Raw genomic sequence first — 24,207 nt, forward strand, 5'->3', positions numbered from 1 at the left:
GGCAGGCGACTTGATGAAGGAAATACTGATTCATTCAAGAACCTGCATGAATTTGTTGACACTACTGACTATGATGCCACCTCAGTATGAAGCAGCATACTTCATCACTGATGGAATTCTTTAAAAAGTATTTCCCTGAAGACAATTCCCAGAATGACTGGGCGAGGGGTCCTTTCAATGCATCAGCTCCACCTGCTTTCAGCTCTGCAGAAGAGGACCAGTTCATTGACATGACGTCTGACTCCACATTGAGACTGAGGTTCACATCACAGACACTGGATGAATTCTGGCTGAGTGTAGAGAGGCAGTATCCACTCTTAGGGGTGAGGGCTATGGGCATTCTTCTTCCTTTTGCAACAACTTACCTTTGTGAGACTTATCTATATTTCGGCCTTTTTTCTTTTCTTTAATGTTAATAGGGAAGCAATATAGAGGTGTACAATTTTATAGATAAATTATACTACTACTATTTATACTAGTGTAATTTTCTCGTGTTTTTGGTTAGTTGGTTTTGTGCTACGGGGTATTTTTCTCCAATGTCAAAAAATGTGTGGTGGCTCAAAAGAAGGATGAAAAACACTCTGAGGTTCTAGAAGCCGTCGCATTTGACGCACGTTTTCTCACAGCACCTCAGCGCCCCCTGGTGCCTGCAATTGCTTTCTGACTCCGAACAGTTTCCATTTCATGAAGACGACCATTAATGAGAACAAGATGAGAACAGCAGCAACGCTGATGGTGACAGGAACGCCGACGTTCCAGCTCTCCACATGCTGGCCCTCAGGGGGGCAGGTCACTGGAGAGGACAGGACAGAGCTGTTAGCAGCTAGCAGGCTAACAAGTTAGCAGGCTAGTTCAGTGCATTCTGACGATGTGGAAGCTCTGAGGAAACATCAGCACATGTGGTGGAGAGACGACAGTCGGAGGAAGAGACACAAGGTTCGAGTGAGAACCAACGCTGATGACATCACCACTAAAGGAGTCACAGCAGCCAATCAGAGACACCCACCATTGCACCGGACCATCAGCAGGTTCTGGGGAGGACAGGAGACAAGAGTGAGATCAAAGTTCAAAGTTCACGACTGAAGCAGGCTGAGGCGAACATGTCTGGGCAGGTTCAGTGGCTGACAGGAAGTGACAGGGAAGAGGTTGTGAAACCTTGCACGCACGCACACAATGTGTCTCTCTCTCTCTCTCTCTCTCTCTCTCTCTCTCTCTCTCTCTCTCTCTCTCTCTCTCTCTCTCCCCACACAAAGCAAAGCTCTGTTCAACCGGTGTTAACATGCTAGCAGCGTTAAAATCGCTCCTAGGAGGGAACACGACACACAAGCAGAGCACGGAGTTAGCGGTGGTGGCTAACGGTTTATCAACACGGTTAAGCAACCGTACTTTGCAAATAGCCTTAAAACTAATGTTGCTTGACATCACAAAACACTCATAGTCCTCATACACATTTTCAAATATTGCCAGGGCCGACTATTCTCTCGTCATCCACCGGCCGAGTCGAGGCTGTCTCCCTCCCGTTGCACATCTGGGCCGGTGGTCCATCACATTTATTTGCTGAACAAACCTCCAACATTTTTTCTTTTCTCTTCACTCCGACTGTTGTGGTCCTTGATGCTTCGGTCGTCACTCGGCTTTTGCTCTGCATTTTTTTTTTCAATTTCTCCTGACACTGTTTTGCTGTACTGTGGTCATCAGCTGGGAAACCAGGAAGACTATTTCAACAGTGTCGCTCCGTCCATTCAGCTGAACAGAGCTTTTTCTTCGGCCACCGCAAGCAAAAACGTCTACAGCTTTTTGTTCGCCCATGGTACCGTTTCATAAGCATTTCAGTTTTTAATTCGTGAAAATGTAAAAATCCACCACTGTCCCCTGGCAGTGGTGGATCATGAAGACATCATCATGAAGACATTCAGACACATTTTTACTTGTCATTATGGCCAGACAGGACAAGCGGGAAAAAAAGAAAGAAAAGGAAACCGTGTAGGTGCCATTGGAAACGCCTACTAGCCGAGCCGAGCAGAGGCACATCAGTGGAAACGCCCTCAGAGAGAGACTCGTTCCTACCTGACCCATGTTTGTGTAGAGGACTTGGTTCTGACATTTCCTCAAGGTGGCGCTGTTGTTGTTCACACTCAGAACCTTATCAGAGTCAAACTGGGCTCCCTCAACCAATTTGGTGCCCTGGACAGGATGGAGATCAGGTCAACAACACATGATGCTGAGGTGGAACTGCAGCTGGAGCAGCCGCAGCAGCAACCATGGGTCAAAGCATCAGCATCAGCAGTAGCAACAGAGAGCTGAAGTCGCACTCACGTTCTCGTCCGCCCAGCTGGAGAACAAAAGGTCGAGCGAGTCGCTGGAGGTCCCCTTCAGCTGGAGGACCAGAGAACCATCATCCAGCAGCCGGTGGTCACATGACAGGTCTGGGGGGGTCGCTACAGCAGCAGCTGACCAGCAGCAGCACCAGCACCAGCAGCAGAGAGCAACAAGCGCTGCAACACAAACTTGTATGAGGATCGATGGAATGTAATGTGACTTGAAGCAACCTCGGCTTTCAGGCTCTAAAAAAGAATAGAAAAATAGAGCCGCTGTGTTTACTAGTTTACTACTAGCTGGAAACATCTGCTTGACCAACTACACTCTGCTGTCTCTCAACTTTTAATGCACGCCAGCGTGTTAACTTTGTTTGAATGAAGCTGCTTCTGCTACTGATGTTTTCTGCTTTATATTAACTTAAATTGTGCCGATATTATAGTCTGGTAATAAACCACTGTGTGAGTCAGTGATGGGATGAGTGTAAACATTTTATCTGTGAAGAGGACAGTGTTTTGTTACTCAGGTCCATTTTCTAATTCTGAACAAACTCGGTGCAGTTTATGAAATTCTAACACATTAAGACAATGACACTTAAACACGACAGTCCATACTGTACTTTTGTGACATCTTAGGGGAAGGCTAAGATTCCCTAGTTAATATATAATGATATATTAATGACACCACTCACTGAGTTGCTTTGCAAAAATGGTACAGAATGAATTGTTTAATTGGTCGGATTTTATCTTATCTGATTTTATTTAATCTTCGGATCTTAAAAGGTCAACGTTGGTCCCTCTGTTGTGGATAAAAAAAAAAAAAAAAAAACTTTCTTCTGGAGGAAGTTAAGAGATGAAGATCAACAAACACTCACCCACACATGTACTGAAAGAGGATGAGGTCCGTGTGGCAGCCATGAAGAGTCCCAGTCCTTCTGGCCGACAGGAGGTAAGAGATGGACTGAAAACACTGAAATGGCATCACTTCAAAATGTGACCCGCTTGTCAGCCTGTTCCCTCCTCTCTCTCTCTCTCTTTCGCTCTCAAAAAAGGCGGGAAAACTGCAACAGGATGTGAAGAACGAAAACAACAAGAACCCACAAACACAAAAGGAGACAATCCATCAAAAATATTTTTTTGTAAATGTTGAGGATCTTTATTTAACTTTGATTTGGTGTTGTGTTGTTTTCGGGTGGGAAGGTGTGTATTCCCACCCGAAAACAACACAACATATATATATATATATATATATATATATATATATATATATATATATATATACATATATATATATACATATATATATATATATATGTATATATATATATATGTATATATATATATATATATATATATATATATATATATATATATATACATACATATATATACGTATATATATGTATACATATATATGTATACATATATATATAAACATATATATATACATATATATATATATATGGGGTTGAGGGTGCACTCGACGTCAACCCAAGTTCCTAAAACAGACCGTTGCTGCCCTCTGCTGGCTTAACTGGGTGCATGCACAGTTGTCAATGTTAAAGTCACTATATCACAGACTTCTATCGGGTTTTATTCTATATGTAAAAGATCAATATTCAATCATGTTTATTGTTGATGCATTTGGAATCGTGGCGTCTTTTCTTTGACTTTGGCTGGAGGAGAATTCAGCTGAAGGTGCGACGTCAGATTCAGGACGAACAGTGTGGATTGTGTCCTCGCGATGGAGCACTGGAGCAGCTCTGATCCCTCTGCTATGGGGCGCCGTTTGTAAAGTTTCTCATGCTTAAAATAACAGAAACATTTTGTCACATTTATCTTCAAATCGTGTTTTTAAAAACTTGTGTGCATTTTTAAAAGTCACTTTTTAGCACATTTAATTAACACTTTAAATCTAAATGCTAAATCTAAATGTTAAATCTAAATCGAAACGTTAAATCTAAATGTTAAATCTAAATGTTACGCCTAAATGTTTCGGGTAAAACTAAACATAAAGCTAATATGCAAATTCAAGCTGTACCACAATAAAAGCTTGACGATGTTGAACTCTGTTTTTAGTGTCAAATAACGAATAAACAACTATCATTTCTGGAGAAATGTCCTCTTGGACATAGATTGGTGGTTTTAACTACCCAAAAATAACAATAACAATCCCATTTGGAGATACTATATTTTCCGAGTACCTTGAGTGTTTAGTGTCACTTAGGTCATTGTTTTGTGGATTTTTTTCACCTCATTTTGACCAAGGAGGCCTTCTGGAGACTAAAGGGAGTAAAATACAAACAAGGAATATGTTTGTCAAAAACTTTATTCAGAAAATCGTACAACCAACCAGGCACAACCAATAAGGTACAACCAACAAGCTCAGAAGTAACATTGAAAAGTGGCAGGCACAAAACAAGAAACTTTGATCCAGATTGAAGAGGTGCCTTCATCCTGAGATCTATCTGCTCCAGCCTGCATCTCCAAGACCTGCTTCTTCCACTGAGGATTCAGCTCAACCAGTGGCTTCTGGGACGTCTCTCCCAGTAACCACAGCAGCTTGTAGGACGAACCAGTCTGCCAGCCACCAGGCTCAACTGGGTTCAAAGGTCATGCCACAGCCACAGACGGTGTGCAACACTGTGTTAGAGTGTCGACTCGGAGCAAGATTGTGTCAGGCCTGCGTGTCAAAAGTGCCATGTCATCTTTTTTAAGTCTCATCTAATGTTTCAGCACGACTTAGTTTCTGAACACAATTAAAAAGCTTTATGAAGCAATAAGACCGACCAAAGTGAACAACTGCAGTCTAGTAAATCAGGTGATGATCTAGTTGAGATTTTTCCCTTCGACAGGTCAAACTGTTTATTGGAGCATCTGCAGTTTTAGGAATAGAGTGTTGTGTGTATATGAATAGAAGAGTGTTCAAGTTTCTGTTGTTGCAGTTTGACAGGCAGTGTTTTTATGCATGTTATCTTTATTATAAACTGTTTTGAGGTCAAATAAATTAAGCAAAAAAGGAAATTACGTCTGCTCCTTTTTTTGTTTTCTTTAAAGTGAAAGTAAGTCAACACTGCAACACATTGCATCATTCCATTTCAATGAAAACTACACGAAAAATGCCGAACAACAAAAAATTCGAATATTTTGTACCAATACCAATGAATTTAGATTTTAAGCAAATTTGTTTTTAACATATTATGTAAGAAAGCGCTGAAATTAGTAAACAAAACAGTTCAACATTTCACTAATTTCTTCCAAAACTGTGTCAGCACTTTAACTTTTACTTATTGGATTAAAAAAGAAACATCGAAGCCGAGGAATGAAAGAAGAACTGACACCAAAGATTAATATATAAAGACTGGAAAAATATTTGAATAAATCAACTTAATTAAATCCTCTGATGGTGTGGACTTGAATGTCTTCAGTTAATAGTAAAGAAGTTGTAATCTGCACTAATCACACATTATTAATCTGTGGGATTAATCGGCTGCAGAGGAAGTGAAACAACATCGATCGACAGCAGCCACCAGGAGCACAAACAGGAAGTGGTGTCGAGGACCCGTCCACTGTGTTTGACTGACAGCCGGAAATGCTAGACAACAAACATGAAGACAGAAGAAGAGCCAAAGGTGAGAATTCAGCTCAGAGTCTTTTAGACAACTTCAGCCTCACTTTCATCAACTCAGTTGAAGAATCTGGATAAACATAAATTCCAACATATAGAGGCTGAGTGAAGGAGGTCTGGACTCTGCGGAGGAGCTCCATGGTTCCAGAGACGCTGTAGAAGGACAGAAGACCTGCTCTGTGGTCCAGGTACACTCCCACTCTGGAGGACCGAGGACCCGAGACATCAGTCCTGATGTTGTTGTCACGAAACTTATATCCACCAAGAGGAACAATAGAAACTCCAGGATTTATCATTTAATCCAAATCCACTTTCCTTTGACTCTCCTGCTCTGCTGACGTTCCTGTAGGCCACTGCTACACCAACCACCCCTCTCCACTCCACCTCCCAGTAACATCGTCCAGTCAGACTCTCTCTACTCAGGACCTGATAATAGTAAGTGAATCTGTCTGTATGATGACAATAAGACTGAACTTCCTTCATTAGTGTCACTTTCCTGTTCTCCTCAGATAATAATAAATGTTTGTGTGCTGTGTTTGGATCCAGAGTGATTTGAGTTGAATATCTGAGGAAGTCCTCTCTGCTCCTGGGTTCTGGTTCTGGCAGTAGAACATCAACGTTGCTCACTGTCCATGAGGTGTTTGTCTGAGTCTCCATCAGAACATGCTGTATTTCATCCCTCAGCTTGGTCACAGCTGCTGGCACGTCCTCAAAGTATCTCAGAGGATGGATCTCCAGGCTGGAGGAGTCTGGAGACGGACTGAGTGCTGGCAGTGAGGAGAACCTGTGGAGAAACTGGCTGTGGTCCAGTGTGTGTGAGATCTTCTCCAGCTCAGCATCTCTCCTCTTCAGCTCCATCATCTCCTGCTCCAGCAGCATCTGAAATTCTTTGACTCGACTCACTGCTGCCCCCTGTGTAGTTCTGACCTGCTGCTGCACCTCAGAGCATCTTTTCTCCAGCAGCCGGATCATCTAGGTAAAGATGTCCTCACTGTCCTTCACTGCTTTATCAGCAGAGCCGTTGATGGACTCCACCTCCTTCTGAAGCACCTTCAGGTCTTCCTCTGTGTGCTGGATCTTCTGCTGGATCTTCACCCTGGTCTTCTCCAGCTCTCTCTGCCTCTCAGCCCTCTCTGCTCCTGCTGCCACCATGTGGTGACCTTGATGTTCATCCACAGAGCAGACATAACTGATGATCTTCTGATCAGTGCGGCAGAACATCTTCATCACCTCATCGTGACGAGGGCAGATGTTCTCCTGGAGCTGCTGGCTGGGTTCCACCAGCTTGTGTCTCTGTAGGGGAGGAACATCACGATGAGGCTGGAGGTGAGAGTCACTGTAGGAGGCCCAACAGAGCAGACAGGACTTGAGGGCCTTCAGTTTCCTCCCAGTGCAAACATCACAGGCCACATCTCCAGGTCCAGCATAGCAGTGATCAGCAGGAGCAGCTTGGAGTCCAGTCTTCTCCAGGGTCTCCACTAGAGCTGCTAACATGGTGTTCTTCTCCAGGACAGGCCTCGCTGTGAAGGTCCTCCTACACTGAGGGCAGCTGTAGACTCTCCTCTCCTCCTCTGCATCCCAGTGGTGTTGGAGACACTTCCTGCAGTAGCTGTGTCCACAGGAAGTGGTCACCGGATCCTTGAGAAGATCCAGACAGAGGGAACAAGAGAAGGTTTCTGGGTCCAGCTGAGCTGCTGACAGAGCCATTTCACCTCTGAGAGCCACTGACTGACTGACTGACTGACTGACTGACTCCAACTTCCTCAGAAATGAATAAAGGGGAGGAAACAATCCGGCAGAGCTGTGATTGGCTGCAGGGGGCACAGGGGGCATAGTTTCTAACCACCTGACTCATATCTGAAAGTGTGTGTGTGTGTGTGTGTGTGTGTGCGTGTGCGTGTGCGTGTGTGTGTGTGTGTGTGTGTGTGTGTGTGTGTGTGTGAAACATTGATTCAGAGGAATTTTGTCCCCAAATGACTTGAAAAGAAGGGAAAACAAACTGTAACCCATCTGAACAAAGGTCAGAACTCATTCAAATCAGTTGTTTAATACTGTTGACTTGTAGATAGATTAGATAGATTAATACTTTATTAATCCAGTAGGACATTCAGTTCCTCGGCTGCATCACAGTCACACACAGTACATAAGAACATCATAAAAATAATAAATACAGTATAAAAGAAGACATAATGGATATCCTAAAAAGCCATGGTCAGTGTCAGCACATCAGCTCGCTCCCTACTCATTTATGCCCCCCACCCTCCCAAGATGTGTTAAACAGTCTGATTGCCCTGGGCAGGAAGGAGTGCTGAAGTCTCTCAGTGAAGCAGCTCAGAGAGAGCAGCCTCTCACCGAACAAATTCCGCTGTCCCATCTCCTCTCTGCCAACGTCGCTGCAGAGTCCTGCTCTGCACGAATAACAGTGGAAGCCTTCTTGATGAGCTTGCCTAGCCTCTTTTTGTCTCTCTGTTTGGTGCTGCCCTCCAACACACGTTATATTGTTTTGTTTAATTTAAGAGAAAAACATGTTTAACCAATTTAAATGATTCCATCAACAGATTTTTTTTTTTATTATTAATAATAACCAACTAACTGACACTGAAAGGTTCAACAGTGAGTTGATTCCTTCTCATAGCTTTAGATTCGAACACTTCTGTATATTATTTTTATATACACATTTGTCAATTTACATTCACTCTGACTCACCTTGGAACTTCCAGGAAGAGGGCAGAGCAGCAGGAGTCGTGGGAGCAGCAGCAGCAGCAGCAACAGCAGAATCAGCAGCAGGAAGAGATGCTAAAAGTTAAATGTTTTCAACCCGACTCCATTTTGAGGCAGCAGCAACAATGACAACAACAGCTGCTGTAAAATGCTGTAAAATGACATGTTATACTTTTTTGAGACCATGAGGACCTGCACGGCCCTCGAAATGCAGCTCATATAGTAGCTTTAAGTAACCAGTCTGATTGTCCAACATGGGAATCAGGTGAGCTGCATAGGTGGGTGGACAAGATAGGAAGTTGTTGTGTGTTCCTCCATGTTTTTACCGCTGGGTGGCACCACCTATTTGTAGTCAGCTTATCACAAGGTATGAAGGCGTAGAGTGAGACTGCAGAACACACCTGTGTTTGAAGCTGAGAATGTGTGATTAAAACAAGTGACAGACTTCCAACTTGTGCTGTGTCTCAATTCAGGGTCTGCATCCTTGAAGTACGCATTTTGAAAGGAAGTTGTGTCATAGCACTGCGCAAAGGCTTGTCCCAATTTCCAAGGGTCCTTAGGACGCTCAAAATGCGTACTCGGAATGCACCCTCGTTTTAGCCGATTCCAAGGATGCACCGCTACTATCCTTCACGTACTTCTATATCCCATGATGCTTTGCGTGCTGCTGCAAAGCATCATGGGATCCTGGGAAGTCAGCTGAAATTAGCGGCATGTACTGGTAAAGACACAACATATAAATTTAAGTATTGAAGTTTCACATAAAATATTCAGTTTTTAATGTAGGATTTTACTTATTTGATCATCCAACGGCATCGTTAGATGTTAAACCAATGGTTAGCTTGATACTATAAAAACGTCACTTCCGGGGTTGGCCAGCCGGAGGGAACGGCGGTGACGCAACGAGGAAATACGCCGAAGGCTAGACCGTCCCGAGTGGTGACCGGGGAGGTGGGGTTTGGTCCGTCCTTCTAGGCTGGGTCCTCGAAGAACGCTTCCTTCAGACTGAGGACGCTCGTTTCGAAGGGTGCAGACCCTGAATTGAGACACAGCCTTAGCTTCATCATTGCAACACAAGCATGTGTAGTAATTAGACAAGTCCACTAGGTGGCACAGTGAGCACAAGCAAGTTTATACATATGCACCTGAAGAACAAGAGCAGCGCCGTTACCCGCAGTGATAATTACCTGGTGTGTGTTCTGTTTACCTCTCGTAAGTGTTCAGTAAAACTCACCAAATTGGACCTCCCTGACTCCGTGTGGATTACTACACTTTACCATGTTGTACTGTATTTGTGCTGTATATGTTTGGACGGGGATTGCACAGCTACTTGTTGTAGTCCACCTGTACCTGTACCTGTATGACAGAAGTTACCTAATTAAGAGGTGGTCACAGTGTCACATGGTAAGCAAAACAAGACAGTGACTATCAGTAACTGAATGAGATTCACTGTGTTTTCACAAGGTATTTATTATTGTTTGTGTTTTTCTTTTATAACAGAAACAAATAAATTCAGGAATTAATGTAGCAACGTCACCAGAGGACAGAATTTCTAGGCGCAGCCAGGGGCCAGAGGGGGTCCGGTTCGGGAACCACATGATTGCGTCTCTGCTGTTTGCAGATGATGTGGTCATGTTGGCAGCCAGGACCTCCAACGTGCGCTGGGGCGGTTTGCAGCCGAGTGTGAAGCGGCTGGGATGAGAATCAGCACCTCCAAGTCCGAGGCCATGGTTCTCGACCGGAAAAAGGTGGTTTGTCCTCTCTGGATCGGTGAGGAGATCCTGCCTCAGGTGGAGGAGTTCAAGTATCTCGGGGTCTTGTTCACGAGTGAGGGGAGGATGGAGCGTGAGATCGACAGGCGGATCGGTGCAGTGTCTGCAGTGATGCGGTCGCTGCACCGGTCCGTCTTGGTGAAGAAGGAGCTAAGCCGAAAGGCGAGGCTCTCGATTTACCAGTCGATCTACGTTCCCACCCTCACCTATGGTCACGAGCTTTGGGTAGTGACCGAAAGAACAAGATCACGAAAACAAGCGGCCGAAATGAGTTTCCTCCGCAGGGTGGCCGGGCGTACCCTGAGGGATAGGGTGAGAAGCTCAGCAGGAGCTCGGAGTAGAGCTGCTGCTCCTCCGCATCGAGAGGGGCCAGCTGAGGTGGCTCGGGCATCTGTTCCGGATGCCTCCTGGACGCCTCCCTGGGCAGGTGTTCCGGGCATGTCCCACCGGGAGGAGGCCTCGGGGAAGACCCAGGACACGCTGGAGGAGGGAACGCCTTGAGGTCCCACCGGATGAGCTGGAGGAGGTGACTGGGGCCAGGGAGGTCTGGGCATCTCTCCTTAGGCTGCTGCCCCCGCGACCCGACTCCGGATAATGCGGCAGAAGAAGAACAAGAAGAAGAAGAAGAAGATGGTTTCATTCATTCAGTCCATTTACAATACACACCTTCCCACCCAAAAACTATACAACACCAAACCAAAGTTAAATAAAGACCCACAACATTTCCAACAAACAAACAAAAAAAAACAACAAATTTTATATTTTGATAGATTGTCTCCTTTTGTGTGTTTCACACCCTGTGAAACAAGGCAACAATTCACTCCCTGATGTCATGACTGTATTCTTTTGACTTTCCTATTGCAAATCTCAAGTCGAAGTGTAGTGTATGTAAAGTGAAGCTGCTTTTATACCCCATAATTTCTACACCTTGGGTTTTAAACAACATGAATGAACACCAGACTCAAGGGATGATTCCATGAACTGATTGATGAATGACTGCACAACCTGATTTCAACTGTTAAATTTTTGCCTTTTCTTTTTCTTTCCCAAAAGCATTAATCCTAGGGCTTCCTGGTGCTAGTTTATTCATGATTCAGGTGTGTAACTTGAACTTGAGATTTAGTGTAGGAAAATTTAGTGTATGTAAACTTCTGACCACAACTGTACTCTACTGCAACAACAAAAATAAACAATAAACACAGGAAGTATGTAAAAAACAACAACATATATTAACAAAATTTACAATAGCTGATTACTTGCTGGGTGGCAGCATCAAAGTGTGTTGTCTGTTTTTAAGGGTGGCAAATCTATCACTCTGTTGTGACTCAGATGCTGAAGCATGCATTTTTCATTGGACATTACTGCAAGACTGTGAAGTCTTTTCTGAACCATCGTTTGATGCAGCCAGGTGTGTAGCCGACGCAGGTCACTAAACAACTTCATCATCACAAATCATTCACTCATGATAATGATAATCGTAGGTGAATTAGCTCAACTCAGCAACTCGCTGTTGTAACAATAGGATTGTTATGTTTAACATGTTGTTCCACACGGACCGTTTAGGGAGTTACTCGTGTGTGCAGTACAGCCGAGCTGACGGTGATTTGGGTACAAAGCTCCAAGAGCAAAGTTATAATAAAACTATATGCAGCTAAAGACTGCGTCCATAGTCTATTCTTGAGAGATAAAGACAAAGAAAGAAACAGCTGTGTGCATCCATAAAGTGAGAAACACAACTGATGCTGTGCCCCCAAAGGCTAAAAAAGAGCCCAGGGCACACTTGACACTACAACCAGGACCATGATATCAGCTGCTAGCTAGCTAATTAGCATTTGGAGTGTTCTTTTATGACTGGAATCTACCTCTTAACCGCAAAACAACAGAGGTGGAAAAATGTGAACAGAGATTGCCTATACAGGGTTATTTATTTTTTTTAGTTATTATTTTTTTTAATTCATTTATCATTATTTTTTGTAAAACAGGGAGCACTTGATTCATGAGATTTTCTGCTGTTAACTGTGGGCTGGAGTTAACTAATTGCTACCAGCAGTGATGAATATTTACCTTTAAAAAAAAACAAACTTTGGTACAATTTAAGTTCATATAAAGCAGAAAACAGCAGTAGCAGAAGCAGCTTCATTCAAACAAAGTTAACACGCTGGCGTGCATTAAAAGTTGAGAGGCAGCAAAGGGCAGCTGCTCAAGCAGATGTTTCCAGCTCATAGACCGATCACACCAGTGCAGCACAGAGTTAGCAGAGGCGGCTAATGGGTTAGCTGCATGACACAGCGGTTCTACTTTTTTTAGAGCCTGAAAGCCGAGGTTGCTTCAAGTCACAATACATTCCAACAATTCTCTTACAACTGTTCCTGCGCTGCTGCTGCTGTTAGTAGTGGTGGTGGTCAGCGGCTGCTGACACATTTGACATTTTATATTCACTCTGACTCACCTTGGGAAATCCAGGAAGTGAGCAGAGAGGCAGGAGTGGCAGCAGAAAAAGGCGTCAGAGACCTGTGAGAGAGACAGAGAGAGCTGTGCGAGGAGGGACCTGTGCAAGAGCGAGAGTGAGAGAGAGAGAGAGAGAGAGAGAGAGAGAGTGGTGTGAGTGGTGTGAGGAGAGCAAGGAGGGAGAGGGAGGTTTCAGAATCTTCAGTCCTGACAGCCAGAAGAGGAGAAGGACTGGGACTTTTCATGGCTGCCACACAGACCTCATCCTCCGACATCACAAGTGTGGGTGAGTGTTTGTCTACCTTCATCTCTTCAACTGCCTCCAGAGGAACGTTTTTCTTTCTTGATTCCACAACTGAGATCAGAAGATGATCTGATGATCAGATAAGATAAAATGTGACCAATTAAACAATTCATTCTGTACCATTTTTGCAATTCAACTCAGTGAGTGGCGTCATTAATATATGATTATATATTAGCAAGGGAAGCTTAGACTGAGATGTCACAACAGTACATGGTCCTACTTTTTTGGATCCTGAAAGCCGAGGTTGCTTCAAGTCACAATACATTCCAACAATCCTCATGCAAGTTTGTGTTCCAGCGCTCGTTGCTCTCTGCTGTTGCTGTTGCTGCTGGTCAGCTGCTGCTGTAGCGACCCCCCCAGACCTGTCATGTGACCACAGGCTGCTGGATGATGGTTCTCTGGTCCTCCAGCTGAAGGGGACCTCCAGCGACTCGCTCGCCCTTTTGGTCTCCAGCTGGGCGGACGAGAACGTGAGTGCGACTTCAGCTCTCTGCTGCTACTGCTGATGCTGATGCTGTGACCCATGGTTGCTGCTGCGGCTGCTCCAGCTGCAATCCCACCTCAGCATCATGTGTTGTTGACCTGATCTCCATCCTGTCCAGGGCACCAAATTTGTTGAGGGAGCCCAGTTTGACCCTGATAAGGTTCTGAGTGTGAACAACAACAGTGCCACCTTGAGGAAATGTCAGAAGCAAGTCCTCTACACAAACATGGGTCCGGTAGGAACGAGTGTCTGTCTCTGAGGGCGTGTTACCACTGATGCGCCTCTGCTCGGCTAGTATGCGTTTCCTACACTTCCTAGGTGTACCTGTGTCTGTAGACTGTATGCATATGTGTATATAAGGTCTATGTGTGAGTGTCTGAATGTGTGTGTGTGTGTGTGTGTGTGTGTGTGTGTGTGTGTGTGTGTTTGCAAGGTTTCCTCCCTGCCACTTCCTGTCAGCCACTGAACCTGCCCAGACATGTTCCCCTCAGCCTGCTTCAGTCGTGAACTGTGACCTCACTCTTGTCTCTTGTCCTCCCCAGATTCTGCTGATGGTCCGGTGCAATGGTGGGTGTCTCTGATTGGCTGCTGTTACACCTATAGTGGTGATGTCATCAGTGTTGGTTCTCACTAGCACCTCGTGTCTCTTCCTCCGACTGTCGTCTCTCCTGAGCTGACGCTTCCTCAGAGCTTCCACATCGTCAGACTGCACTGAACTAGCCTGTTAGACTGCTAGCATGTTAGCCTGCTAGCTGCTAACGGCTCTCTCCTGTCCTCTCTCTCCAGTGACCTGCCCCACTGAGGGCCAGCATGTGGAGACCTGGAACACTGGTGTACCTGCCGCCATCAGTGTTGCTGCTGTTCTCATCTTGTTCTCATTAATGGTCGTCTTCATTTTATGTAAACGTTTTCGAGTCAGAAACCAGCTGCAGGCACCAGGGGGCGCTGAGGTGCTGTAAGAAAACGTGCGTCAGACCCTGCAGCTGCTGGAAGCTGATGTCCTCTGAAGCCTCACAGTCAGTGCGTTTACATGCAGAGCTTAATCGAACTAAGCAATAATTCGGTTTTCTCGTCCAATCGGAGTTCTCACCTTGTCCCCGTATACATGCAGCTGAGAAATTCGAATTATTGACGGGAACGTGTCCTCCTCCCAACACTAGTGGGTGGTGTGAGTCTTTTCAGCTGGTCAGCTGCTTTCGGTTGACATATTACAGCATTATGATATGTACGATAGTGCATAATGTGTTACTTACTTTGCAGATAAGGTGTACCCTATTTCTCGTCCTCATGGTGATTTTAAAAGGCAGACAAGAACGTTGTATGCTGTTGGAGGGCTACAACAACACAATGTCTTCGATGCTAAGCTCGCCTCTGACCTGAAACTCTTGTTCTTGTTGGATGCGGGTTCGGAGCACAGACTGGTGTGAGAGGGTCGTATTAAAGGAGTTTTCGGACACGGAATGGAAAGACAATTTCTGAATGACACGCAGATCATTTGACAAACTTTGTGGACTGATGAAAGATGTTTTTAAGCCCCTAGGAGTTGAGTGTTAGAACGCCAACTCCCCTCCAGATGAGAACCACCATTGTTTTATACAAACTGGCTAGCTTTGCAGAATACCGCGTCGTTGCAAACCAGTTTGGAGTGCACAAATCCACAGGTAAAAAGTTTGTGTACAGGTTTTGCAAAGGAATTTAGTCTTCAGTTATACACACGCTCATTAAAGTGCCGACCGTGGAGGAAGCTTGTGCCACTGCGCGCCGGTTCCAGCGGAAAAACGGTGAATTTACCAAAATAAAAACAAACAGACAAACATATTTTTGGTGTGCTTTTATTTACAAAGTCAAAATCCTTCTAGCTTACAAAAAATGTGAACGAAAAGGTAGAAATATAAATACGAACAAATACGTATTTGTTCAGGGGTGCGCGCAAAGCCGGAGACCTGCATTTGCTGCGCTGCCTTTTTAAAAAGGTCTCCGTTGTGCGTTTTCCGTCCATCCATGTATTTTAATATGTCCATCTCTTTTAGAAGAGAAAGCATCAGCCCAGTCTCATCCTCTCTCCAAAAGTGAACATTCTTATTCACGTTTGGCAGGTTGTTTCTCCGGTTTTTCGTGCCGTCTTGTTAGACGATGTTGTTCTGCGGTCATGAGTCGCGAGAGGGAGGCGTGACGCGTGTACACACGCATTGTCCAGTTAATAGTCCGACTAAGGCGTATACATGGCAGAGAAATTCGAATTCCAATCACATTATCTGGGTGTACTCCGATTCCAATCGGAGTTCTCAAACTCCGATCATAATCGGACTAAGGCAATAATTTGAATTTCTCTAGTGCCATGTAAATGCACTGACGGTTTTCAACCTTCTTTTGAGCCATGACTCATTTTTTGACATTGAAGAAAAATCCCTCAGCACAAAACCAACTAACCAAAAAAAGGAAATGACACACAGTCTCTGCATTCATTTCTACTCTAGAAAGGGTGTGTGTGGGGGGGGGTTACATTGTGGCAAAAAAGTCCAAAAAAGGCTGCTATTTCTGGTGGAACTTGCTCAGGTTTCCTCTTGTTGAATGTCTGATTTTCTCTACCTTCAAGTGTCTCTGATCCATTGTGTGCTGGAAGGAGCTGTTGTGGATTTCCAGTTCAGAAGGAAGTGGCGTTTAGCCATTAAAGATGTAAAAGCAATCACTTCTAATTCTCTAACGGAATATAAGGCATAATCTTCTGGAAGGCCAAAAATGCCTGTGTGTGGAGAAACGTCAATTGTTCTTGAGAGCATTTTAGACATCGTATTAAAGTAGATTTGCCAAAGGTTCATGAGAGCTGGACACGAAAAGAACATGTGTGTGAGATTACAGGGTGAACCTCCACATCTGTCACATGTATCTGACACATTTGGGAAAATCCGGGCCAACCTTGATTTGGAGTAGTGACATCTGAATACAACTTTAAATTGTATTAAGGTTAAGCGAGCACAGATAGAGGTTTTGTGAATAACTTTTAATGCCGAATCCCACCAGCTTTCATCAAAACTCAAACCCAGCTGGCTGCCTCGTTTCTACTGTATTAGGCAAACGCGGACTTTCGTCCCTGCGCGCTGCGTTCACACTTCCAAAAAAAGTTGCTGCCCAGCGAGATATTATACGTATATATGTCTCTCTCTGACAAGATAAATCAAAATGAAGCGTACGTGGTGAGATAAAATAAAAGTAAGGAACTCAATTGTAGCCTAATGTGGTCATTTAGCGACACCCATCTGTCGGCAATAACAGTCCCCAATAACCTAGACAACTTTAGGGTGGCATCGTTATTTGGGGTCATTATATATGTATATTTCTTTATTTGCATTGCCTCACATGATGAATACTACATAGATTTCTATGTATGTCATTTGTTTCCTTTTTTTGTTTCTATTTTTACATTAACAACAACAACAGCATGGTGTCATTTTCACTTCTTTTTCCTGTAACAACACGCCGGACAACACGCTGGGAGCAGTCGCCTTTTTGCGCTCGCTATCCTGGTACTTTCTACCATCTTACGAATGCCATGAGGTTCATTTCATCATAAAAGACATTAACGTCAGATGCAAAAGCAAAGGAAACTGCTACTGGGCTATTATCCACTGACCACCGTGCTGCTGTTACTGGAAAAAGAAGCGAAAACGATGCACATTGCTGAAATGACGTTCTCCGTGCGTCGGCTAAATACGACAGTGACACCAAGTGGAATTAAAATAAATTCCACAGCCCCAAACGTCTTTTTCAAAGCCTGCAGTGAAGAGAAAGGTTGGTGATGAGCAAAGACAATTCCAGAGAAAGTGGGAGATACAATATTTCTTTGTTGAGCACAGGGGCACCCCGGTGTGTCTTATTTGAACAGAGAAAGTTGCGGTGCACAAGGAATAAAATTTGAAACGTCATTACACAACTAGACATGCTGAGGAGTATGCAAAATATCTGGGAGATGAGAGAGCCAAACAGGCTGCAAATCTTAAAACATGTCTACTATTTTGTTTATTTATTATTATTCTTTTTTTATAATTTATTTTTAACTAAGCTTTTCTTGTGGAATACCCCATACGGCCCAGACTCACCCAGTCTCTGCCCCCAGGTAAATTGAGTTTGAGACCCCTGCCTTAGAGGGTTCACCAAAGACGATCAGAAGGAGGCGCCCTCCAGCATACCTTCAAGATTTTGAAGTAACACTGCCACCGTCCTTGATGGAACCCAAGACAATTAATGCCAGCACTCAAGAGCTACAGCAATCAAGTCCACAGGTCGATACCACTTGGACAATTAGCCAGCCAGAGCCAGTGCTTGGGCATCAGATGGGGTCCACCTCTCAAGGAGTGGGACAAGGATGGCCACCTTCACCAGAACAGTTTTATAAAACTGTGTAGACTGACAAATCCTCTCCTGCAAGCAGCCAAGATGAACATGAAGTGGAGCAGCACAGCAGCAGTAGTGGATCAAGCACTCCTGGGTCGTCCCACCCAATCAGTGATCTCGGCCACGGGTTCATCGCCAGTTTACATCAGTCATCCATCACACATAGCGTAGTGTCCATGCCCAATGATGCCCTTATATCAGCACCGCTGATTCCCTCAGCTGGAAGCCTTGTACCTGCTCCTCTGTCTCACCCAGCACGGGGTTTAGACAGGTTGGCAGTTGCTCCAGTGTCCCTGCCAATAAATACGTACAGTTGCACATTAACGCCAGCGCTACCTTCAGCAGTGTTATCCACATGGCAACCAGGCCATATAGGTGCCTCCGTCACCCAGACGATACCTCAGCTGACACCTCAGCCAATATCACAACCTCCAGCCATGTTGCAAAATCACTCACCAAAATCACTCACCATATGTGTTCCTTGTTCCTATGTTTCAGATCTCAACAGGAGCGAACCAATACCCGTCATCTTCTAATTATCCACCACCTTCCTATTCAGTCGTTTGACAAGGTATATCCCCTCCTTCTGATTGGTGCAGACAATACTGGTCTTATTGCAGCGAAGGAGCAGGTCTGCTTAGGCCTACGTGAAGGACCAGCTGCAGTGAATACTGAGCTGGGATGGGCTCTGCAGGGACCAGATGGTCTCACACCCCAAAGGGTTCAGACGCAGGCCCTCTACTTCACCACTGTCCAATCACTCACTGATGACCTTTACTGCCAAGTAGAATGTCTGTGGCAGGTTGCTGTCTTGCCATTCCGGAGTGAGAAACTGGCAGCGCGCTCCCGACAGGACCAAGAAGCAATCAATATCTTGGAGATCAATACGGTTCGCGTGAAGGTTGGTGACACACTTCAATATGCTACTATGCCACTACCTCGCAAGAAGGATGCACCACCACTACGTGCCCCGATGGAAGCAGTGATGGCAACACTACGAAGCATTGAACGTCGGTTGGTGAGGGATCCATTGAAAGCTCAGATTTATGAAGACGAGATCAAAAAATTCATGGGACACTCATGGGCTAGCTTCCCATGGATGTAGTCTCTTATGCTTGCAGCATATTGGAGACACCTGCTTTAGCTACGACAAGACAACAAAAGAGAATACCCCAAGAGTCTGCGAGAGCAGGGGTGAAAGAAGACTCGCTGGCTGACAGCATGGTAATGACCGGACTGGAAATGACTACAAGTAATCAAAGCACAGTGCAAGAGAGCACCACAACACCTGTCACAGTTACTACAGTAGCAAAAGGCCACAAACTGCAGATATGTCCCTGTGGCTGGAGGAAAATTAGATCTTACCATGGGTTGAGGATTCACCACAGAAAGAAAAGGTGCTTGAATGAAGGGGGACAGAGGCCTCGCATTGACTACCTTCTTCAAAGGGGATCAAATCAGTCGAGTGAAGCACAGCAACTGGAAACCCCCTGCCATCCCCTGCAAACCATAGCTTGCAGTGCATCAGCACCACTGTCAGTGAAGAGTTCAATTCAAGCAAAGACAATACAATGGTGGAGCAAACATCACAGGTGGAACCCACCCACTCTCCTCAACCTGTAATTGAAAGGGGACCTCTTGGGCATAGACTGCAGGTAAAGTGGCCTGGTGCTGCGGAAAAAAAGGTGAGGCAAATGGTGAATACTGACCTGACGACACCCTTGAGCAACTCAGAGGGTCATTGGAAAAGAAGTTGGAGAGAATGGGAGATATTATCTACCAGTATGGGGCAGAGCGTTTCGGCATTCAGGAGGTGAAAGGTGCAAAAAGGGCTCCAACCCCACCGGTTTCCAGGAGACAGCGGGAGATCAAGCTCCTCGTTCAGGAGAGGAGACAATTGAGGAAACGCTGGAAAAAGGCCTCAGGAGTAGAAAAGGAGGGCATAAACGCTCTTCAAGCTGAAATTAAGATCTGTCTGTCATCCCTCCGTAGAGCAGAGAATTTACAGAAAAAACAAACAGTGATAGAAGTTGTAGAGTGAAGAGGGCAAACTGACCTCAGAGTCTCAAGTTTACAGTCTGGAATCTGCAGAAAACTCAGCACCTTCACTCCTGAATCCTGCAGCTTGTTCTCACTCAGGTCCAGGAGTCTGAAGTGGGAGGGGTTGGACTTCAGAGCTGAGAATAGCCAATCACAGCTGAGCTCTGACAACCAGCAGTCCTCCAACCTGAATAGAGAATAAATGATAGAGAGTTTATGATGATGGAGAGTTTTTCCAGGGTGTCATCACTCTGAAAATCAAAGTGAAATGTCAACTTCAGAATCTGCAACTACAGAATAAAATGGGAGAGGGAGGGCGAGCAAACGAGTGCTGCACTGCGGAGTCCCTCACTGGCTCTTGATGATTTTGCTGTCTGGGCCCTCTTGCACCAAAGTAGGATTCCGTCAGCCAAGATGAGTCACTAAGCCTTCAGCGTTCAACCAATCCACAACACGTGTGTCCAGGCTTCATGGGTTGCACTAAAAGCCATCCAAGATGAGAAGACACAGATTCATCAAGCCAGGTGAAACCTATCCTGGATCAGTGCGTGCACGCGGCTTCCTTTCATAGACCCCCGTTATGGAGTTCAGAATCAAGCACCCATTTCATCCAACAGAAATCGTTCACCTCGCAGCCATCACAGCCCCACAGTATCCCCGTCCCCTCAAGCTAAGAGTGTTGTGTCATCCTCGACAGCTCATTGTCCTTCCACTCATACATCAACAACATAACCCAGTCAGCATATTTCCACCTGGATACCTGTTGTATTGTATGCTGCAGAATGAAGGAAGAATGTGAAGTGTTTGTGTGTACAATGTGTTGATCGTGTTGATTGACTGTCTGCATGAGTCTTCACACTGATCCAAGCTCCTCATTCTGCCACTGTCACATATTCATCTCCATCCTGGACTCCAGTGGAGCAGCTGCCCTCGCTGCTGAAGCAACGAGCTACGTAGAGTTGCTCTGCTAGGATAAAGGCGCTCCTGTGCACGCCTGGCATTACGATGCCTCCTCCGTCTTACCAAGACTGCTGCCATCATGGAAAGAAAATCAAGGCGCAAGATGCGTTAGTCACCAACACCTGAGTACCATTTGTATTTTTCATAGCCTATCTAAAATATTGGCATATGTACTGTGGTCTATGCCTATCTATAAGATTTCGGGAGCCATATATATATTTCAGACTTTTCAGAGAGGAAGGTTTCACTCAGAAGCCAGAAACACTTTGACAGACAGAAACTGCGCCTGGTTTTGACTTGCGGTGTTTGTGTCTGTCAAACTGCGCGCGGACACGAGCGCAAACTCTTTCTGGATCTGCCGCTGTTTGAATGAGACATATTTGCATAGAAGAGGGTGTGTCCTTTTGCGTGTAATGACTCATTTAAATACATTCAAAAGAGTCTGGCGCAGCCCTGCCGCTACCTGCGCCTCCGCGCATTTTCCGCTCATTTTCACGTTTGCGTCACCTTTGTGGATCGGAATCCATGTTTTTGGCGCTATTTACACAGATTTTCTGGCGCAAAAGCCGCGCAAACGCTTTGTGGATCTGGCCCACAGTGTTTACGTACCTTCCTAAACCTATGACAGCCTTCCTGCAGTTCCTCACAGCTGGAATCAGTCTCAATCTTCCCTCCATGGTTGTCATGTACTTGCTGAGGTCCAACTCCACCTCCTCTGACATCTGCAGCATGTAGGCCAAAGCTGAACACTGGAACACTGAGAGTTCCTTCTTTGATCTGTTCTCTGACTGCAGGAACTCTTGGACCTCCTGATGCACTGACTGATCCTTCACCTCCAGCAGACACTGGAAGATGTTGATGCTTCTGTCAGGAGAAACATCACCAGTGTTCATCTCCTTCAGGTTCTTGATGACCTTCTGTAAGATTCCTGGATGGTTGTCAGTGAGACCCAGCAGGCCAACTAAGAGTCTCTGGTTGGATTCCAGACAGAGTCCATGGAGAAAGCGAACAAACAGGTTCAGGTGACCGTTTGGACTCTTCAGGGATTTCACCATCATCTTCTTGGAACTCATCCAGGGATTGGTGAGGGAGATCAAATTATTTTATCCTAGGGCTGACATAAAACACCAGAGGTAATACAGGGTCTGATAAAAAAAAAAAAAAAGAAAAGAAGCTCTCCAAAACCTTTGCCTTGGTGTGACAGTGGAAGATGTAGACTGCAGCCAGAAACTCCTGTACGCTCAGATGAACAAAGCAGTAGACGGTTTTGTGGAAGATCGCACTCTCTCTTCTGAAGATCTCTGTACAAACTCCTGAGTACACAGAGGCGTCAGTCACACTGAGACCACACTTCTCCAGGTCTTCACTGTAGAACATGATGTTTCCACTCTCCAGTGGACCTCCTCCATACTTGTGCTGCTTCCTCTTGGTCTGGACCAGCAGGAAGTGTGAGTACATGTCAGTCAGGGTCTTGGGCAGCTCTCCTCTCTGCTCTGAGCTCAACATGCTCTCCAGAACTGTGGCAGTGATCCAACAGAAGACCGGGATCTGACACATGATATGGAGGCTCATGGAGGCTCATGGAGGCCTTGATGTGGGAGATGATCCTGCTGGACACATCTTCTCTATCTCTGAACCTCCTCCTGAAATACTCCTCCTTCTGGTCATCGGTGAAGCCTCGTACTTCTGTCAGCCTGTCCACACATGATGGAGGGATCTGATTGGTTGCTGCAGGTCTGGAAGTGATCCACAGCAGAGCCGAGGGAAGCAGATCTCCTCTGATCAGGTTTGTTAGCAGGACGCTGACTGACTTCTTCTCAGTGACGTCAGTCACCACCTGGTTCTTCTCAAAGTCCAGAGCCAGTCTGCTTTCATCCAGGCCGTCCAAGATGAAGAGAAGTTTGCAGACATCCAGCTGCTCTTCTGTGAGCTTCTCTAACGTTGGATGGAAAACATGGAGCAGCTCCAGAAGACTGTAGTGCTGCTCTTTGACCAAGTTGAGCTCCCTGAATGAGAGAGGAAGCACCAGATGAAGGTCCTGGTTCTCCAGGCCCTGGGCCCAGTCCAGAGTGCACTTTTGCACTGAGAAGGTTTTTCCAACCCCAGCGACGCCCTTGGTCAGCACCACTCTGACTCTGAGTCTCTGCTGCTCAGGTGAGGCTTCAAAGATCTGGCTGCACCTGATTGGACAGTTGTGGAGGGTCTTCTTGTTCTCCTTGGCCTTCATAGTCTCCTTGGTCTTCTTGGTCTCCAGCTGCCTGACCTCATGCTCTCTGTTGACCTCCTCACTCAGTCCCTCAGTGATGTAGAGCTCAGTGTAGATGCTGTTGAGGAGGGTTTTCTTTTCTTTTTTATCACCTTCAGTCACACGTTCACATCTCCTCTCCAGACTGATCTTCTGCTGCTGTAGAAGCTCCTGCAGACCATCAGCCTCTGGAGCAGAGGAAAGGTTGGAGAAGAAAACATCAGTGTGACAGTGTGAGCATCATTTTCTCTCCACAACATTTCAGCTGCTGTGGTAAAGCTGCTGTGTGACTGTTTGCTCTCAACGTCCCTCAGTGAATCTTCTCACTGGAGGTCCTGACATGATCTCAGAGGGAGAAGTGAAGGAGGTGCAGGTGGGCAGTCTTACTGTGATCAGTCTGGGTGTGACTGGCAGGTTACAGTGCTGCTCCACGCTGAAGACATGAGGACTCTCCTGATGGAGCAGACTGGTCCCAGAATAAGCTGATGAACCATCAGTACAACCAGGACATCCAGCTCATCCAGGACATCCGCATCCAGCTGATCCAGGACAGCTGCTGCTGCTGCTGCTGCTGCTGCTGCTGCTGCTTCCGACCACTCCTCCTCCTCCTCCTAAAGTATCTGAATACAAAGCACTCCAAAGTGACTCCAGCTGAGTCACTTTGGATTAAATAGGTCTAAAACTGCAGTTTCGCACATTGAGCAGAAAGCACTGCTGTCACATCATCAAGTTCAAGTTCTGAGCTTTTATTTTGAAATGTTCTGTTTTCTTGAGCACCATCAGTCTGATCATTTAAACTACAAAGATTCTTCAGCACAGTCAACAGTTTCCAGCAGTCACTCTGGAGTTTCTTCCACTTGACTCACAATTTTGCTTTGTGGTGAATTTCATGTGATAC

General features: G+C 45.5%; 2 protein-coding genes, 1 long non-coding RNA gene and 1 pseudogene across 3 annotated transcripts in view; 1 reads left to right on the forward strand and 3 right to left on the reverse strand.

Moving 5' to 3' along the window:
* The window catches only part of LOC142889625 (NLR family CARD domain-containing protein 3-like), a 45,542-nt gene extending 23,328 nt beyond the window's left edge, over positions 1 to 22,214 (reverse strand). The window contains exon 1 of the mRNA XM_076028400.1: positions 21,674 to 22,214. Coding sequence (XP_075884515.1) covers positions 21,674 to 22,137 — 464 coding nt within the window. The 5' untranslated portion in view covers positions 22,138 to 22,214. The remainder of the gene's footprint in view (positions 1 to 21,673) is intronic.
* On the reverse strand, positions 5,942 to 7,676 carry LOC142889651 (E3 ubiquitin/ISG15 ligase TRIM25-like; annotated as a pseudogene).
* On the forward strand, positions 10,121 to 13,959 carry LOC142889652 (uncharacterized). The gene is made up of 3 exons (XR_012926862.1): positions 10,121 to 13,170; positions 13,486 to 13,658; positions 13,791 to 13,959. It is a non-coding gene; the product is annotated as an uncharacterized LOC142889652 (long non-coding RNA).
* Positions 22,215 to 22,228: 14 nt separating the features above from the next.
* Positions 22,229 to 23,836, reverse strand: LOC142889658 (NLR family CARD domain-containing protein 3-like). The gene is made up of 2 exons (XM_076028450.1): positions 23,697 to 23,836; positions 22,229 to 23,497 (listed from the first exon to the last, which is right to left on the reverse strand). The coding sequence occupies exon 2, from the start codon at positions 23,289 to 23,291 to the stop codon at positions 22,524 to 22,526; it is 768 nt and encodes a 255-aa protein (XP_075884565.1). The 5' UTR covers positions 23,292 to 23,497; positions 23,697 to 23,836; the 3' UTR covers positions 22,229 to 22,523.
* Positions 23,837 to 24,207: the final 371 nt, after the last annotated feature.

This window comes from Nelusetta ayraudi, unplaced genomic scaffold (assembly GCF_046127955.1).
Source record: "Nelusetta ayraudi isolate G7.1 ecotype Tasmania unplaced genomic scaffold, CSIRO-AGI_Nayr_v1 ptg000023l, whole genome shotgun sequence".
Classification (NCBI taxonomy): domain Eukaryota; kingdom Metazoa; phylum Chordata; class Actinopteri; order Tetraodontiformes; family Monacanthidae; genus Nelusetta; species Nelusetta ayraudi.